The 19,380-nt window shown below is 38.7% G+C and overlaps 1 protein-coding gene across 5 annotated transcripts; it reads right to left on the minus strand.

The window, feature by feature from the left end:
* Window positions 1–888: 888 nt before the first annotated feature.
* On the minus strand, window positions 889–19,125 carry LOC117820702 (signal transducer and activator of transcription 4-like). 5 transcript variants are annotated; one of them, XM_034694581.1, is made up of 25 exons: window positions 18,768–19,124; window positions 18,586–18,686; window positions 18,318–18,446; window positions 16,872–17,007; window positions 12,938–13,036; window positions 11,728–11,820; window positions 11,554–11,632; window positions 11,220–11,305; window positions 9,863–10,014; window positions 9,577–9,735; window positions 9,306–9,398; window positions 8,928–8,987; window positions 8,761–8,781; window positions 8,046–8,139; window positions 7,762–7,806; window positions 7,553–7,636; window positions 6,783–6,881; window positions 5,422–5,557; window positions 5,000–5,052; window positions 4,433–4,527; window positions 3,781–3,917; window positions 2,908–3,099; window positions 2,750–2,795; window positions 2,001–2,106; window positions 889–1,628 (listed from the first exon to the last, which is right to left on the minus strand). In XM_034694581.1, the coding sequence occupies exons 3-25, from the start codon at window positions 18,443–18,445 to the stop codon at window positions 1,605–1,607; spliced, it is 2,217 nt and encodes a 738-aa protein (XP_034550472.1). In that variant the 5' UTR covers window position 18,446; window positions 18,586–18,686; window positions 18,768–19,124; the 3' UTR covers window positions 889–1,604. The 5 variants fall into 5 exon arrangements, with proteins under 5 accessions (XP_034550472.1, XP_034550475.1, XP_034550474.1 ...); XM_034694584.1 differs by having other exon boundaries at window positions 7,762–7,803; window positions 8,046–8,136; window positions 18,586–19,125; XM_034694583.1 differs by having other exon boundaries at window positions 7,762–7,803; window positions 18,586–19,125.
* Between the last annotated feature and the right edge of the window lie 255 nt (window positions 19,126–19,380).

Consider the following 19,380-nt stretch of genomic DNA (forward strand, 5'->3'; position numbering starts at 1 on the left):
AATGTGTTATATTGACAAATTAAAAAAAACATATGAATAAAATGTGTTGAATTATAAAAAATGAAATGTTAGAGTAAGCAATGAAAATATGTATTATTATAATTAGTATTAGTTTTTTTTACTCTGCTTTGGCAATAACTAAACTGTCCATGCCAATAAAGCAATCTGAACCAACCAAAACAGCAATTCAATTACAGTTACAGGAGTAAATATAATGTTACTTATGTTGTTTCTTTCCACCCTTGGCCAAGTGACACCAGTTGATCTTAATACTTAAGTTATATGTGCATTAATTCAAGTCGTACCTCCAGAGTTCCAAAGGATATACAGATATATCGTATTTACTCAGTAACTAGTTACTCAGTTTCTAGTATCACTTTAGATGATCACAACTCATCTTCAGAGATCCAGAAACACAAATATTTCTAACTTGTCGTTCATTGGTGTGGACTCCTACATATAAACATATAAGTTCTCTCAACTTAAAATGATTGACTAATTTGCCCTGATGACTAATATAGAGTATTCCTAACATATAAGATCAAGTTCTATTAAAGAAATATGAAGTTTTCTTGACAATAGGCAAAGTTTGTCAAGAAAACTTCATATTTTTTTTATTACAACTTGATCTTATATGTTAGGAACACTATATCAGTCAGCAGGGCAAATTAGTTTTGTACCCTGAACTTATATCTTTATGTTAGCACAACTAAACAGCAAGAGTGGTTAGAACTCAAAATAATTCATGCAACTAGTTCACCATTCATTCTAAGTTGAGAGAACTTATACGTTTTTACAGTGTACCTACAACTACTGTTTACTACTTCACTTCATCAATTTAATTTGTCTTAGAGCAAGTGAAACGTGTTAAATCCCCTCCAGTTAATATCATTTTATCTTTTTTATTCAGTACTTTGATCCAAGTTAATACAGTCCAAACTCTTCTATTATTGCAGCATCATAAAAAACAGGCCGAGCAAGCTGTATGACGTATACAGATAATAACCATAATAACACTCTCGGAGAATGACACGGTTCCCGATAAACTCTAACATTTGATCAAGCTTGAAATAGTAAGATGAAGTGCTCTACTTCTGGTTGCTTTCAAAATTAAAGCTCTGAAAACTTTTATGAATATAGCTGTGACTCATTGTCGCCTCTAGGTGGCAGAAGAGCTCACCTTTCGGGGTTGAAGGAAAGTTGATACAGGTGAGTGTTAAATGTAATTATGATAAAATAAAAAATAAAAAATAAAAGTATATTAATAAGACACTTTATTCATATAACACTTAAAAAAGAGAGTGCTTTGAGGGAACACAACATTTTTAAAAAAGTACAGAAAATGAGAACAAATAAAATTGAGTGTATAATAAGTTCAGCTGAATACAATCAATAAAACATGAAGGAAAAACAGAAAGTATAAAAATAGCAAACATTTAAATATAACTTCCTTAAAAAATAAGAGGTCACAGAGTTAGAACGAAAATTAACAGATTTTTTTCTTTTACTAATATTTATAATGATAAAGATTATAACTCTAATCCGAGTCGAGCCTATATGAAAACTCTTGACCTTTGAAAAAGCGATGTACGTGTCGTCCGGTGTTATTCTGAATATGGTGAACTCATCTGAAACACAAAAAGGGAAATAACATAAGCAGAAGAATATGAAAATGACTCATCAGAGATAAACAACACAAAACAGCAGCAGAGTTTTGAAAGAGTGGAATTTTATTCTTTCCAGCATGATTTTTGTTATAATGTGCTGATAACTTATTACTATGTCAGCTCTTTATAAAAGCATTCAACTAAACCAGGAGAGCAAAATCAGGATGTCACAAAGGGAGTATGGAGATTCGTTTTTATATATTTTTTTCTGTTCTTTATTTTTCTATTGCAACTATGGTTGTGTTTGTTTGTTTCATTTAAATAAAAACTATTGCTCGTGTGTCTTTAATAACAGCAGCGTTACAGTCAAACAAACTGGAAGTTCTAACTCACGGTGTCCATGCCGAAGCAGAGGTGCTCGTTCAGCATGTCGAACTCTCCAGGAGTCATCGGGGGTTCAGGAGACTGACAGGACGGCGATGAGGTGCTTACATTAGAGCTGTGTTAACAGAGGAAGTAAGAGAAAACACATTATTATATGGTTATGTTGTATTGTCTTAATAAAATCTTCTTAAGCTGTTGTTGTTGTATTCAGAGCTGTATGTCATTGTTTGTGATAGGTGGATAAAGCGTGATGCTCTTGAGCTCCAAGCTGGCAAACAGGGATGTCTTGTGTTGAGTAAGAATAACAGCAGCCCTCCTAATGACATGTAAACTGCAGTACTTTGAGTCTGCACCTGAGGCTAGTTGGATAAAACCTAGAGACCTCATTAAAGCCCGAATCAAAATACCAATCTTATCTAAAAAGTTAACAGACTACAATAATGGTGTGGGTGTCCACTGTCATTTCTTGACTTCTTAAAACTTTACAGGGGATGAGTATTTTAATAACTCTTTGTTTTGATTACATTGAGGATTACGGAGCTTTTCATCTTTGATACGATCTCTGTCACAATGAAAGTGTGGTTGACTAAAGTAAAACAAGTCTCAGATCTTTGGTATCTTCCCCCTGTCTCTCGTCATAATTAACATCTCTTTTTGAGTTTTGGTGCAATAATTAAATGCCAGGTTCTAATCTATGATTAGAAGTTTCAATATTTGAACTGGTATGGGGGTCTCACATGGTCGACAAGTAGACTCACCGCAGTTCTGAGATGGGGATCAGGGTGGATGGTATGTATGGATGGACTGTAAAATAAACACAGATTAACATTAGTCCGTGAAGTAATCAAGAGACAAATATTTAAAACGAGTGTTTAAAAAACAAACTCTGAATAAAGAAATGTTTCTGCACTCCTGCCTTTGCTCGGCTGACTATTGTACAGCCGTCCGAAGGCCTCGTCTTTGGGGATGTTGGGATAGAGGAACTTGAGCGGGTTCTCCGGTACGACCCCGTCTGAGATCACTTTGTAGTCTCGAATGATGTCGGCGAAAGGGAGAGCGCTGAGGCGGTTTTTAGTGTACGGCTCCACAGAGTTTAACCGCATATCTCCTGTTGGAAAAAACATTTTTTAGATTGAGGAACAACAAGGAGGTAGACGTCAGCATTCAATCTGAACCTATCAGATATCATCTGACAACATGTGCTCCTGGAAAGATGACTAAATGACCAGCCCAACTACATTTTACGCTCTGCTTTGTTTACAGTCCAATTATCCAATTATCCTTTGAACAAGACACATAACCATCGTGTTTTCTATTCATAGGTTTATTTTGTGACATTTATCTATTTTTATTACCTTAAATAGGCCGACTAGTCTGACTTTCTAAACTCACACCTTCTCCATTCTAGTTGAATCCAGATGTAACACAAACAGGGCTGAAGTCTGACTGATGCACAGGGCTTAACTTCAGGTCGGTTGTTACTTTCAGCTCTAAGTCAGACCCAAGGTTACACCCAGGCGTACACTCAGCAGGTACACTCTGCCGCTGACTTTTAGTTTGGAGTAATGTTAAAGTCCCTGTCTAGATTTTCATCGTTGGTTTTACAATAAGTTTATTTCTGGTGTTTAATTTGTCTCTTTCAACTTTCCACACTCAGTCTCTTCACACAGTGTTTCTCTTTCATTCACCAAAGCCTGATGATACATGATTGGTTAATACAACTCTGAAACTTCTACCAGAACACAGAACAATCTCCATACATGTCTATGTAGGATGAAAGTAAGCCTACCATTTTCATTGTGCTGCACCCAGGTGAAGGTGATTCCTCCGAGGTGGCTCTCACTGAAACGCAGGAGGAAGGTGCCTTGCTCTTTGTCCTTCAGCAGGGTGCGCTCCATCTCTTTGCTCACAAAGCCCATGATGTAGCTGCATGGGTGGGGTTAGAAAAAGAGAAGTTGTATTCTTTTTTAAGCTTTGAACTAGTTATCTTGTTATTTTTCGTCTTCTGTCACACTTTGATGTCTGTTTGAATTTTTTTACTTTAACAAACATTGACGTTGATGTGCATTTAAGCTAACTGAAGCTGGATGATAAATAAATTGCTGCATTTTCTATATTTCTTTATAGTTTAGATTCTAAAGTTAGTAGCCATGCTTCAGAGACCATGAAGTGCTCACTGAGGCATTTAATCAAGAGAGAAGTAAAGTTGGTGTTTCATCAACTGGAGACAGAATGGAAACACCTTTGCAATAAGTAGTGTCGCCCCCTGCTGGCTATTAGAAAGAGCGCAGGTTTAAAGTTCCTCTGCATCCTAAGGCTGCCTTCATCCTAAGGCTCTGAGTCTGTCTCTAACTCTTTTATAAAGTTTATGTGAATGGCAGGGATGTACTGGGATGGGTCACAGTGAGGTGAGATGTGACTTCAGTGATGTTGGGGCTTACTTCTCATTCCAGACTGGCAGCAGGTGCTTCTTGATGAGCTCCAGGATTGAGTCCAGCCACATCCAGAAACTGAAGGGCTTTCCTGCAATATTCTCCTGTAAGGAATAACCAACACATGGAAAATGAACACAGGGACTTTTTGATGCTTACTTCATATTAAATTTGTAATGTTGATATGAAATAAAGCATAAAGCATGAACATTTCCAGGCTCAACAATCAGAGATGGTTTGTTTTCAGCCACTAGATGGCACGGATGTATTAGAAATGACTCTGCAAAGTACTTTATGGTACCACAAACTGTGTGTAAGAAGAGGATGTAGCCAACGTGGAAGTGACTTGAACCTGCATTCTTTGTAATGGCCAACAGGGGGAGACCCCACAGGTTACAAAAGGAGGCATCATTTAATGTTAGCTTCTTGAGAGAATTTCCCTTTTAAAATATTTTAATCAACTTGTGAATAAAACAAGTTCCAAGTATTTTTCAATGCTCTGTGATGTTTATTTTATGAGTTAAAAAAGTAGTAAAATAGTTGACAAAGCTCAGTGTATGCTCCTGTATGACTCACCTTACAGAACTTAGACCAGGACACTTGATAATCACTGCAGGAGGCATGCTGACCTACAAAGACAGGGAATAACAAACATTACTTAATGAGAAACATGCTGCAACTGCTCAAACAATTGAAGAAAATTTAGAGATGATGCAAGGTCGAAAACACAAAAGTCTAAAACAAATACAACAGAACACGCTTCAGAAGAGTATCGTGTTTGCAAAAGGATGCAAAATTAAAAACACACAAACCCTGAACATAAACGCAGCAGAATAACACTGATCATCCAGACATCAAGTCTTGGAGTGCATCATGCTTCTAGCTAAATGTAGATATTTTCTTTGTAGATTTGTAACAAAGTGTTAGAAAGCTGTCTAATAAGACTTCATGTTTATCTTTTCTTATTCAGCAGTTTGAAAACTGAAGGAGAAACACACCGAGCAGCTTCTCTCCCAGCATGCTGAGCTGCTCCTTGTTGAGGCCCTGACCAGCGAAAGTGGAGAACTGCCAGCTGAGCACCTCAGAGAGCTGACTCCAGGTGGCCCGAGGTGGGTTTCCAAAAAACGCCAGGTTCTGTGGATTATGAGAATGAGGAGGAAGCAGGTGAAGAGGAAGGAAGTGTGCATGTGGAAGGCAAATTTTAATATAATGCACATCAATTCAACTGTAACTCAACACTACGAGGGAAATACATTCCAATTCTGAAAATCTAAAATACTTAAATTGAGAGATTTATGCTTTGTTTTTGTCTGAAAGATTGCTTAATGTACAAGACATTTCAGATGTAATTAAACCATAATCAAATTACTGCGATAACCAGAATCAGAAAGCTGTTTGATGAGCACTAATTCAAAGTCAGTTTCTTCTTCTCTTTTGTCTGTTTCCATGTTAAAAAAAGATCACTACCAAGAGGATGTCACTGTTGTATTGTCAGTTTTACACCTCAGTGTAATAATCATGTATTCCCATTACGATACAGAACCATAAAAGTGAACTTCTCTTATAGGAAACACAGAGTCATCTGAGCGCTCTATTTCTATCTTTTTATTGTTGCTATTTTTAGTTTCAGTTTGTCAACATTTACTCACATGTTTTTGTTCTTTTGGTTCTTCTCTCACCTCTGTGCTGTTTTTAATTCTTCCATGAGGGACACTTTTGGACACTTTGTTGTATTAAAGTCGTTCATTTCATTTAAACTGCCAAGATTGTTAGGTCTTTGAAAAAAGCCAAATTATTTTCCAGTCAAAGTACATTTACTGCGGATAATTTATTCAAAGCACAATCTGCTGTTTCTGTAAGTAAATTTGAGAGTATTGGAAGCTTGATTTAAAAAGATTCAACATAATGACAAAATAAATCTTAAATATTGTATTACTGTGAAGACAAATGTTCTTGTTTTGTGTGGTTGTGCTGGTTTTAAGAGATATTTCTTAAACATATCGTCACATTTGACACCGGTAGTTTCTAAATTTAGTAAAAACTCCCAATCTCTTAAGCAAACAGTTCTAATTTTTCTTTTTTGGATGAGATAAATGTTCTTGGGTTTGTTTGGGTCAAACTACTTTTAAGACATCTGTAGGATTTTTTGACAGTGAATATTTTACTGCACGGTTGGCACACACTTTTATCCATTTGAAGTTATTATTTCCTTACTTTGTTATACTTTTTGTTGTTTTCTGGGAGTGTAAGACTGCACTATTTAGGTTTTATTATCTTTTTAATTAAATGGTAACTGAGTGTGTGTGCTGTCATAGTGTACAATTTCAAACACAAACACCATCAGAGTGTGTTTACTCACCCTGGGCTCGTCCGTCAGAAGGTTGTACCAAATGACCGAGGCCCAGCCTCCTGGCAGCTGGCTCACGTTGGATATGACCACCAGAGGTAGAGAGCACGTCTGGAAGAAAGCACACACAGTAAGGAGGCTGAACAGTCAGACTGTAGAAAAACATGGACGACATGACCGCTCCCAAAAAGTGAAGCCAAACCATTTGGAGCGCCACCTACTGACCGACTGCAGAACAGGTCATAAAGTACACCGCCTCTATGTTAACCCAGAATATAAGACAATCACGATTTATTCAAATGTATTTCAAAGACAAAATGTGTCTTTTATTCAGGTCGATGCGGTTGTTAGCTCTCATCATGCTGATTGATGTTCAAGTGTTCATTTTTCTGAAAAGCTTTGATGCACAAGTGATGTCAGGAGTCACAGCTCTGTTCTGCACAGGATCAGCAGAGGACAGGAGGAAAGGTTAGAGAAAACGTAACTCTAATACAAGAGTCTCTGAACTCTCCATTAACATGAGAGTCTGCTTCAAGCTGAACTAACCCTAAAAGTGTGTTTCGAATAAGGTGAGAACATGAATGATAGTGACTGCACAGGCTCCAAATGTGCAATAAGTGAGTGCCTGTCAAAGGAGTAGTTTGGTTTCACTTTTGAACAGGAATAGGAGGTGGACACAAGTCATCCATCTTTATATACAGTCAATGGTTGCACCACCACCAGCAACAAAAACAACAGCGAAAGGCAATCATTGTGTATGTATGATGTAAGCTGTCTCTGACCTCCAGATCAATGGTGAGACCCTGCACAGTGAAGCACGCCTCAAAACTGAGAGAGTGAAGTTCCTCTGTCACAGAGAGAAGACCCTGCAACACACAAGCGTGTAAACAATGACATTTAATATCACTCAGAAAATAATACATGAATACAATAAAGCATTACGGTATGAAATGTTTCAGAACTTGTGTCATTAATAGGTAGCCAGTCTTGCCTCGTTCCCCTTTGTGCCATTGATGTATTTCTTCTCTTTCAGCTGCTGTAAAATGTAAACACAATGTCAGCTGTCTTAAAGGGGCATGAATTTAATGCTTAAACCAAGCGCAAGTGAAACCGTGTACTGTATAATATGTGCTGAGTGCGAACTTGAAGAAATAGAGGTTGCTTTTCATTAAATAGTAAGAAAAACACATCTCCTTTATCTCTTTGAAAGAAATCATCTGATAATATGTGATGTATAAGAATAAATAAAGAGAGGCAGAGTGGGGGAAATCTCACCAGGTGTCTGAACTCCACAGAGAGGCAGCCGTTTGAATAATCCTCGATGTCCATAACTTTAGTGTTGTTTGTCAGGATGAAGAACTGACGACTTCTGAGGGGATGAAAAAATGGTCAAACAAACCAGCCTCATGGATTCATCAAATTCAATCGCAGGATCCAAAACAGCAACTATTGCTCCAGAAATCTGAAATCTAAATCTGTCTCTTGATTTCTTAGAAATAAAATCTTTCTGTGCAGTTTCAAATTAAAAGCTCCTATTTCCACATAACTTACTTTTATAAAGAACAGAACTTGGTTCCAGTAAACTGAACTTTATGACTCGGTTCCAGGATTAACTTTTTTGATATATCTCTACAGTGAATATGGAAAATAATAGAAGCCCCTCTAATGAAAGGTAATGACAAAAGACAGGTCTTTAGTTGTTGTATGAAAAACGTATAATTAGAGAGGTAGTATGAGTGAGTGTCTAAACTCGTGTCAGCACTGTTTGCCACTATTCTTGAAACCTGCTAACTTGGTGCTTTGTTGTTTTTTTAATATATATCTATATACATATCTATATATATACATGTGTGTGTGTGTGTGTGTGTGTGTGTGTGTGTGTGTGTGTGTGTGTGTGTGTGTGTGTGTGTGTGTGTGTGTGTATATATATATCAGGGTTAAAGTTAAATATCAGCAATATATGTTCTGTGCTGAGGTTGTTTGTACTCACACTCTTCCGGAGGGGAGGTCCCTAGAGAGACACACACAAATTTAGATCACCATTAATATGTCTGAGGTCACTCACACACTACAGATAGATATATAATACTCAACAGGTTTAAATACTTCATGTAAACATCTTGGCTCAGATATAAAAGCTAACACAGAGAGTCTTACTTGTCAAATGTTGTTTTCACTTTGAGCTGATAGTCCACCTCTGGTAGTTTGACTAGGAGTCTGAGAGGAATCAGAAAAAAACAACATCACTATTTTACACTGACACACAAGCATACAACGCTAACGTTAGGAGCTTTCAGTTTGGCACCCCCTGTCTGCAAAGTGGTACCTCATAACTCTTTACTGATTTTCTCTGTTACTTGTGAAAGTAGTGTTTTTTCCACAATAATCTTGTCCTGCTTTTGTTCATGGTATCACTCTTTGAGCATCTTTGCCCTGGAAAATGTAAATGCAGGCTGCTCGACAATCCCCGGTGGTAGTGCAAGTCCAAATAAAGCGTCAGAAATCATGAAAAAACATCACATCACAAAACCATACCTGACTTTGGTGGTGAACTGTACTCCGGTCTTTATGATGAGGGGCTTCTGTGGGTGTGTGGGCATGCACGGCTGCTTCTCCACCACAAACGAGCTGTGAAAAATTAAACATGTGTCATTTGACTTACACCTCACAGAAACAACTAATCTCAGTCTTCTATATACAATCCAAGTGTATGAATCAAACAGTTGAATCAAATAAAACTCAGTCTCTGCTAAAGCTTATAACATTAATGTTTGTCTTGTTTTGTGTTGTATGTTTTTTAAGGTACCTCTTGATGAGGTGGTAGATGAGATATTTGACTCTCTCCTCCATCTGAGGTTTCTGCAGGGGAATGGGGTCCCCCTCATAGGTGACTTTTACAACCAGCTCTCCCAATTTGTCCAGCTGCCTCTTGATCTGGAAGAGACTCTGAGCCATCAGCGTGAACCTGAGAGGGGACGGGAGCAGGAGGAGAGAAGAAGGGAACAAATGGGGGTTTTAAACTTATTAACCTTCACATAACAAAATAAAATAAACATGAAAATGATGCTTCCAGTAAATATTTGTCCTATTACCAGCTCTGCAGCTGGTCCAGGCCGGTGAGCAGCGGACCACCAATGGCGTTGACCTGCTGCCGGCGCTTCCAGTCCTGCAGCTCCGGGTTGAGCTGAGAGGTCATGAGGTCATCGATCTCCTTTACCACTACATCCATCTTTGCCAGGATCTCCTGACAAAGGGTAGAAATTAAAAGATATATCATAAAATAAGAATGAAACTATTTGGAGGAGGAAGTAACCAGCGGTGTCATGAAAAGTTCTTTGTTACAGTATTTTCAATGTTTCCTCTTTACTTAAACTTACACTTTTACTTCAGAGCATTTCACTTAGAATCTCCAGGACAAAAAAACTAAGGTAGGAGAAATGTAGTGGTCTAATAATTTTAATGTTGTTCACAGAAACTATTGTATTAAATAATAATATCAAGAAAAAGAGGGGGAAAAGACGGAGAAGTCAAAATAAAAATCTAAACAAGGACAAGACGGTGAAAAAGAAGTAAAAGAATAGAGGAGACAAAGATGTTCAACAAGAAGAGGAAGGAGAAAAAGAGAAGATAAATAAGGTGACAAACAAGAAAAATAAAAAAGCTGATGATAAAAGGTGACGAAGAAAACGAGGAGCAAGAGGGGGAAAGAGGAAGTCGAAGAAAAGAGAAGAAGATAACAACAAAAAAGAAAAAGACAGAGAAGAAGAAGAAGATGACAAAGTGGATGGAGATGATGAAAAACAAAGAAGATGAAACAAAAGGAAGAAAAGAAGAGCATCATGAAGTGATTTAAAAGCTTCTGATTCATCAGATGAAATCCAGAAGTGACTTTAGGAGCAGAAAATCACCGTCCAGTGATGATGATGATGATCATGCAGACAGAGCTACTTATTATGTTGTACTGTTACTTAAACAAGTACAACAAATATCACTTAAATAAATACTTTTCATACCCAGGTGAAGTAAATATCAGATACTTTCAGATGTTACCAAAGTGTTATTAGCAGCTGATTTCACTTCTACTGACGTCTTAATGTGAGGTATTTGTGAAAGTAAAGGTGAGCAGGGATGTTGTGATTATTTAGTTCAGTTTTTCAGGAGCATAACACAAACGTAACACAGGTAAAAACTTCAGATGGGTTATTTGTGTTTAGGAGGTGTGGTTACAGCTCAGTCTGAGATGTTGAGGCCCAACGTGACGTCTTTTCAGAGGATGTAAATTGTTAAATTTGTGACTATTTAAGAACTAGATGAGCTTCCAGTTACCCGCTGTCCCTCTTAAAAGGGGAAGGAGCATGAATAGTCGGTGGGGTCATATTAATCTGCTCACACTGAGGTTATATTTGGAGACAGCTTTTCGGGGCTTAACCTGGTGAAACAAACACATACCTTCCTCTTAAAGTCCAGCCTGTTCAGCATTTCCTGCAGTCTTGTTACTTCTTGTTTCATCATCTCTGAGTTCCTATCTGTTGAGTCTGACACACACACACACACACACACACACACACACACACACACACACACACGCGCACACACACACACACACACACACACACACACACACACACACACACACACACACACACACACACACACACACACACATTTCTAGAAAGGAGCACTTTTCTTCTTTTTTTCAGTGTTTCAGGCACTGAAGGTTTTGCGGTAGTGAAAGATCACACTGTTAAAAATGTCTTTCTCAGCTTGCATGCTCAGGGCTTACCTCGAGACTGCAAAGTCTTGTAACGGAAATCAAAGTCGTCCTGCATGTCCTCGATGTATTTCACAGCCTGGTCCATCAGCTACACAAAGACAAACATGGTTCTTATGATATCATTTTCTGAATGAGATGTAGGAAAAAGTCTTTGTTGTGATTTTCTCAGTGAGTTTAAGTTACCTGCACACTGCCCCTGATAATCCCCACTCTGTTGTCCATGTTCTTCTGTCTCTCAAATGCCACAGAGCTCTGCAGTGATTTCTCCAGAGGACCCTGTTGGAGAAATTAGTTAACTTTCTGGTCACTTTCTCTCCCTACTGTTAGATGGATAGTTTGTTTTGAGGTTGGGCCATATGATGGATTTGTTAGTAGTAAGTGTTTTGCCCGACACAGAAGCTAGACTGAACACTAAAGTCAATGTAAATGCACTGTGGTCAAATCTCTTGTCCGAAACAGACAAAAATACAACCAAACTAAAAACTGAGTGATTCATTGAGGACATACTGTTTACTGTAGACACAGAGGACACTTTTATGAGCCTGAGTTTACAGAAGAAGGACAGAGAAGAGAAACTTCGGAGCTAACTGGATAGCAGAGAGATTTTAAGTTACCTGAAGGTTCAGGTGTGTAAACTGTGAGACCACAAACAGAGAGCTCCTGTTGTCAGGAGTGGGACTTGATAACAGTCAGTATCTGCATCACTCACCATCCAGAGTTCCCTATCTCACTGAACGCTGCTGTTTTACCCGCTTTCTTCGGTTTTCAGAAGTTAAATCAGAAAACAAGAGAAGCCGAATTGAAGTATGTCTTCAGAGTTCGTATCCGACCCCATCTGGAGCGGTACATATTTTCAGCTCTGGTCCTGCGTTCCTGTTTCTCAACAAAGGGGCCGAACTGACCGGGATCCCCTGTGGCTAAAACTTTTAGTTTTGACAAGTACCTCATACAACTCCACTTAAAAAAAACAGAACTATCTCTCTAATCAATTAATATGACATCGATCTGGCTGCACTGATTACAGGGATTAAAACATGAGTGCATAGAAACAGTTTTGTTGCTGCCTGCTTGTTTGTGTTTGCAGATCATGCAGACTGAACAGTGTTGATTTCAGTCTCTTTTAAAGCCAGTTAAAAACTTCTCACAGGAGGAACATTAGAAGAATCATCCCTTGTTATCATTCCATGTTGCGTAATTTGTGCAGTATCTCTGCTTCAGCCTGATTAACGAGGACATGCAACAGTTTCTCAGGAGTCAGGTGAAGTGGTTGGAAACATGGGCGTGTACTTTATATGATATTGTCTTCCTGGTAGCGGTTCATGTTTACGAGCATCAGTGGCTGTTATTCAGGCAGCAGAGGGACTTTCCCTCTGAGAGAGACAAAGTGACAAACCTGTTCCTGCATGCAGGCGCTGGAGAGGATCCGCCGCTCTTCCCTGAGACAGGAGGAGATAACTCTGGCCATGACGGCAGGGGTGGAATTGTATTTCATCTGCACATACAGAGAGAATATTCACGGTTACAACAACACCCCGAGCACATACTGGAAGAAAAACATACAAAGAAGGAGACGCAGCTTTTGTTCATTGTTACATAATTGGTTTATCTGGCCATCTCAAGGAAACAAGACCCAGAGGAGGAGGAGGAGGAAGTTTCAAAGATTTGTTATCAATGGTCCTCTCAGACTCAGAGGTGTGAGGTTTTTACTGGAAGTACCTCATGGGTAAATCAGGAGGAGGAATGAGGCCAAACTTGACTCAGGACGCTCTTACTGTGAGTCATACTGGCAACCAAAATAGGAGGCATGCCTCAAAGGTGTGCACAGATCCTTGGAGTACAACCAGTTCTCTAACTGGCAGTTATAGCCTGTAACCATAATGTTAATGTGGAGGATGTTTCTATAATTAGTTATGGAAAAAAACCCACAAACATATTCATTAGTGGCAGTCTGCACAACAGCTTATTAAAATCAATCTACAGCGATGACTGATCAGAGCACCAGCCTTGCTTTTAGTCACTTTACTAACAACCCGAATCCCCGAAAAGTTGTGACACTCTGTATAATGTTGATAAAAACAGAGTTTGATTGGTTATATGTATGAGTGGAGGAGGCGTGTCCTTGATTTCCAAAAGAATGTCCAATTTTGATTCATCCACGAGTCCAATTTGTAAAACTTGCTGCAACTACTCAGAGAGAAGGAAACAAGTCTTCAAGCTTTATCACCATGAATATTTTAGACACCTGAGAAGTCATCATCACAGCAGAGATTATTACTGACTGTAGGTGAGATTAGGAAGCAAACAGTCCTGATTAGATGAGTAAAATTTGTAAAAAGTCACTGTACACAAGCGCAGAGGTCACGGGTTTGACTCCCAGCCTCGATCAATTGCGGCTTTCTACAAATACATTCAACAAAGCATTTGTAGAAAGGTCAGTAATCTAGACTGTTGTTGCCTCCTAATCTCGACCACTCTCTCGCTCACTGAAGTCTGCACGGATACATCCTGCAGAACCAAACCCACCTGTGCGAAATACTGTCTTGAACAAGACAGAAACACAATATACAAAAAAGAGTATTCTTCACTCAGTACAGGACTTTCTCCAAATCAAAAACAGAAAATAAACTGCAGAAATGTCTCCTGGTCATGCAGTTCATCTTAAATATGAAGCAGCCTCAGACTTTCCCTCTGCGACACACCTACTGCGTCTACATCACCGCAGGATTTACATTGTCTGCAGGAGTTTTCAACAAAGACTGCAGAGGAGTTCTGTCGTCAAAAACTAATTAAGAAAAGTAAAAAATGATTTACTGTGGGAAGAGGAAATTTTTTCTCGCCTTCATGATTTCATGCATTGGCATCATTGCCAGAATGCTGACTGAGGATGCAACATCACACACCTACACACACTTTCATTACTGGAACAATGATGACCTTTTGCACCAGCAAGCAGCAGATTAGTTTGTTTTTCTAGCCTCTGAGAGCTTCCATTCACAAGCTGATTTCCCTTTTTGTTGTTACCTGAACTGTCCAGATTAAAAGCCTCCTGGAAGCATCCGTCATGTTTGTGTTTTACTGTTACACACCTTCAGAGATCACTCTTTGCTTTGACTTTACATTAGATCAGCACAAAATCAAACAAATGTCAACTGTGTGCATCAGAGCGAGGTTTCATTGATGGAAATATTCAGAAAGGATGAGACACACAGAGACTCAAACAATGTTATTGTCTTGTGTTTTATGTGCTTCTTTTAAAATTTTCACTCATACATCACAACAACAACAACAACAGCAACAGCAACCCACAAACACCTTCCACTACCACACAGGAGGAGTGACTGCTTCCTCAGTGAAGTGGGACTGTGACACATTCAGATGAACAGGAAACAGCGGTACAAGCCTCTCGGGTTTGTTCTGCAAAGGTTCATGTGTTTTACAGAATTTAATATGAACTGAGGTCGCCGACGTCAACCAAACATCCTGTACAGCTCAGAAACCAAACTTTACACCCTGAAAACTCACAAAAAGGTTGTCTCTGGAACATACAAATGTTATTGCGCAAGTGTTTTCATGTAAGATGAACCAATCATTTTCTGGAAAACTCTAAATGTCAGATCAGCACTTGTTTGGCTTTGACGCTCTTAATCTATAGCTGGCTGAAAAATGACACAAAAAAGGCATTTATACTTTCAACGTGGCCCCCAATGTCAAAGCACAGCCATTTAATTTTACTTCCCTTTTATCTCTAGTACACCACAAACCACAACTACTTCTTCTTATTCCAATCCACTGCTGCTAAGATGACACCAGTTCATGGGCAATCTAAATTTCCTCAATGAAGCGTACAACTTTTCTTTTTAATGGTGGTTTCAGCATGCACACACTGTTAAACATGGCTGCAAGTGTAGAGGAATGATAGATACATTTATGTTTTATATAGTTTTATATGACCTTAAATGAAAATAAGCTTGGTTTAACCTAAAAAAGATTACCATTTAGATAAAAATGTATGTTTTTTAATGGAGTCAGGAATGACAGAAATTGGCGGTCAAATATTCTGAAATCTAACAATGAATTAGTTTAAAGTGAACATACAGCTCATACTAACATTTGGGAAAAAAGTCTTTAAAGTGCTTTTTACCAAAGAATACAGAGCCCACAAAGTCATGCAGGGGGATCATTTTCATCTTGTGTGTAGACGTTTTTATCTTACTTGCAAAAGATAACACGCTGTCTATTCTAATAACAACACAGGCTTAGATCTCTATAGCTACCTTCGTGAGAGTTAAAGCTTAAGACATTATTGGAAACAGTGGAAGAGATCATTTAACTAGAAGCAGGTCAGTGACCTTTAACGCAGAGATTAATGACGAGCTATGATCCAGCTTGGAGAGCTAAATGTGGAAATTACGCCTCAGCAAATTAGCATTGTGTTAAATATCAAATTCAGAGGTTCTCTCAAACATACTGTGTGGATTAGAAGCTTGTACTGGGAGAAATACGTCTCTCAAGTATGCCCAGCAGAGGGCGCTTATTTTACACACGTAGCAGCCAAAATCCATTAAGGTATTCATACTAAAAATACACAAAATAATAAATCATTTTCAAAAGACACTAACTTGTTCCTACTAGATAATAATCTTATGTGCACAAGATAACTTCAGAGTACAAGATGAAAAGTTATCCAGTTACGGGACTTCAGGGGCCCTGCAGAAATCATATCCAGCAATGAATTAACAGTAAAAAAACTTTATTTAAAATAACACTTTCTCTAGTCTTGAGGTGACCACCTAAAGCGTCTCTTACAGTAAATGTCACATTGTACCTTTATTGGCTGCAATGTAAGGTATGGACTTAAAGGGACCTGGACTCTCTAACCTTTCAAGTGAGACGACCAACTCCACTGCTGAGCCAAAGCCGCCCCCAATTGTTTAGTTTCAGGGCAGATGTATTTGGTGCTAAAAGTTTCGGGATCATTTTTTTAATCTTACAATAAGGTGGTTTAAAGTGACTCTTACCAAGATTTGGAAGGAAAAACATTAAAAACACTTTTCACCAAAGACAGAATGAGTTTGAGGAAGAATGATGAGTTAGATGGAAAGTTTTACCAGGCAGTAAGAAGATAGACACAGAGGAAGCTAACCTGCTTGAGAAAAATGAACCAAGGAGGAGAGCTTTATGATCTATACTGCAGCCAGTCAGTAGGGGGGAGCTCCAGGTGTTTGGCAGCACTTTTGGGGAGTTGTCATGTCATCCATCTTTTTTTACATTCAGTGTTTCTGACCATGACAAAACCGGAGTGAAGGTTCATAAAGGTGCTGACTCACCTGTAGCTGCTGCTGGATGATTTTCATGTTGTGTCTCTGCAGGAAGTTCTGTTCCTGTAAGCGCACCTGCTCCAGCTGAGATAGCAGGTTAGAGAAAAGCACGGTCGCCATCGACTCATCATTAGCTGCTGTGTCCCTGAAAATCAGACAGGGTGTGATGTTAAGGAGATTTCTTGAGGAGAATGGCTGATATTGCATTTACAAAACAAAAAGACAGGTGGTCTCAGTGGCCTGAAGACTCCTCTGTGGTGAGTTATAGAAATGTAAGTATGGTATCATACAGGAGCGCCTAGGTCAAAGCCTGTCCGATGGTAAGTCATGGTACGCATATGTGTCCCTTCATATGCCGGTTATTATTACCAGTGCCAGTAGAATTTGTCATCTGCATCATGGGGGTGGAACATGGGAGGTACTGGCATTAGTCTGACAGTCCTGATATTGAGGGTCCAATTCACCAAGAGAGCCATGATGTCCACCTCTGTTGGTCACTTGATGAACTGCAGTCTTTTTAAATAAATCAGCACTCCACAGTAAACCATAAATCTCTGTTATCTTTGTCCCAGTGATCTTAATTTGATGAGGGATAAAAGTTGTTGAACCAGCTCGGATTGCATGGCGAGGTATTCCAGCATGCTCTGCACACTGAAGTGGACTGTTGCAACACAAGTGATCAGCTGTGCCATGCTGCTTTCAGTGGGCACACACCATGCTATTCACCGTCAAGTGGCACCTGCCTTCAGCAAACAATTCATGTCATTGGAAAACTGGTCCATAATGGTGGCACACCTCTGAAGAAATCAGTATCATTGATCATAACACATGCCCCCAAACAACCAGCAAGTGCAGTGTTGCATGTCGTGGCACACTTTGCCACACTTCCATTGGTGGTAAATACAAATCCAGTTTTTCACAGGTTAACAAAGAATTACCTTACTTCTCATTTGTTTGACTTTACTGTTTTTTGGTTAAATCTGTAACTTTGATTATTTTATTATTCAGCATTATGTTCATTTTTCTCTGGCTATGCCAAACTAATTTCATGCGCAGATTGACCACAGACACTAGATTTTGTACGTGTCAGATGAATTCCTCTATATATCTGTTGAGATGTTGAGAGAATATTAATAAATATTTCTGTTAATTATTGCTTAAAATAGATTTCCCACCCTATCTGTAGCATAGAAATATCACACCGGGTCCTTAAATGAATTGTCAACCCCTTCAATAAAGCCTAAAGTGATTGTTATATATTTCCTTCGTTGTTGGTCAAGTGATTTTTTTGAAGATACATTTTTGCCTTAATACATTTCAGGGAACATTACATAACATGGCATACATACAACAGATTGTATGCCATGACCATCTTTTAATTTAAAGGCTCAGCCTGCCAAAGTTGCTAGCTCATTTGTAATTTATTTATGTTTCGCATATTAGAGCTGGACTCACCAGTCCTGAGACTCGATCCAGTCAGCTAAGCCCTGCCTGATGTCCATGGGGAAGTTATCGTCGTACAGATAGTCCACATGTTCCAGGAGTCTGATCTCCAGCTGCTGAATCTGCTTCCACTGACTCATCCTGACATCCACCAAACACATCACACACAAGACAGCATGTTATAAACACAAGAAGATACTAGAATGTAATATTGATAATTTATAAATCTCATGTTTTAAAAAATAGTTCTGTGTTATTTGTGTCCTCATGAATGTGTTACCTGTCTCCGCGTTGCTTCCTCTTCAGGCTCAGTCAGCATGTGAACCAGTTTCTCTCTGACTTTCGATTTTTGTTCACAACCAGGAAACATGCCAGATACCACTGCGCGCGCGCACACACGCAAACAAATATCATAATGCGTGTGGAGAGGAATGAGGGAACCTCTACCGGTAAGTCACTCACCTGTTGTGTTACCGGAAAGTCTGTCGTGTACATCAGAACTTCTTTCTCTTTTCCTCTGATGTGGAAAGACTCAGATATTATTAGATGAGTAGGAATAATACAGTAAAGACACTGAAATCCAAAGTGTAAAAACTTCACTAAATAAGTGGTTAAGTTTGGCTAAATCCTCGTTATAACAGATTTGCAAATGAAGCAAACAACAAAACTTGATTTCTTAAGTCATACAAAAAATCTTAAATTCAGATTTGCAAGAAAACTGTGATGTCTCTTTAAGCCTCTAATTTATAAACTTTATTTTGATGGGAGAAAAGCAGATACTCTCAACCAAAAGATGGGTACCAAAGCTAAAAGATGAGTGAAGGTGAAGACTGATCCATTCATCAAAGATGAAACTCAGATATCTTCTTTTTTTATTTATATTTTATTATTACTCTGGCCTTTAAATGCAGTTATGAAACTTTAATAATATGGTCATGATAAAGAAAATATATTATATATAATATATATATAACAAAAACCTTAACATATACATGGGGTGGCCCTCCTTGGAATTGGCCACTCCAGGGTTGGTCTAGGCTATGATTGGATATTCTGCTTGTCAAGGGCGGGACTT

This window comes from Notolabrus celidotus, chromosome 10, assembly GCF_009762535.1.
Source record: "Notolabrus celidotus isolate fNotCel1 chromosome 10, fNotCel1.pri, whole genome shotgun sequence".
NCBI lineage: Eukaryota > Metazoa > Chordata > Actinopteri > Labriformes > Labridae > Notolabrus > Notolabrus celidotus.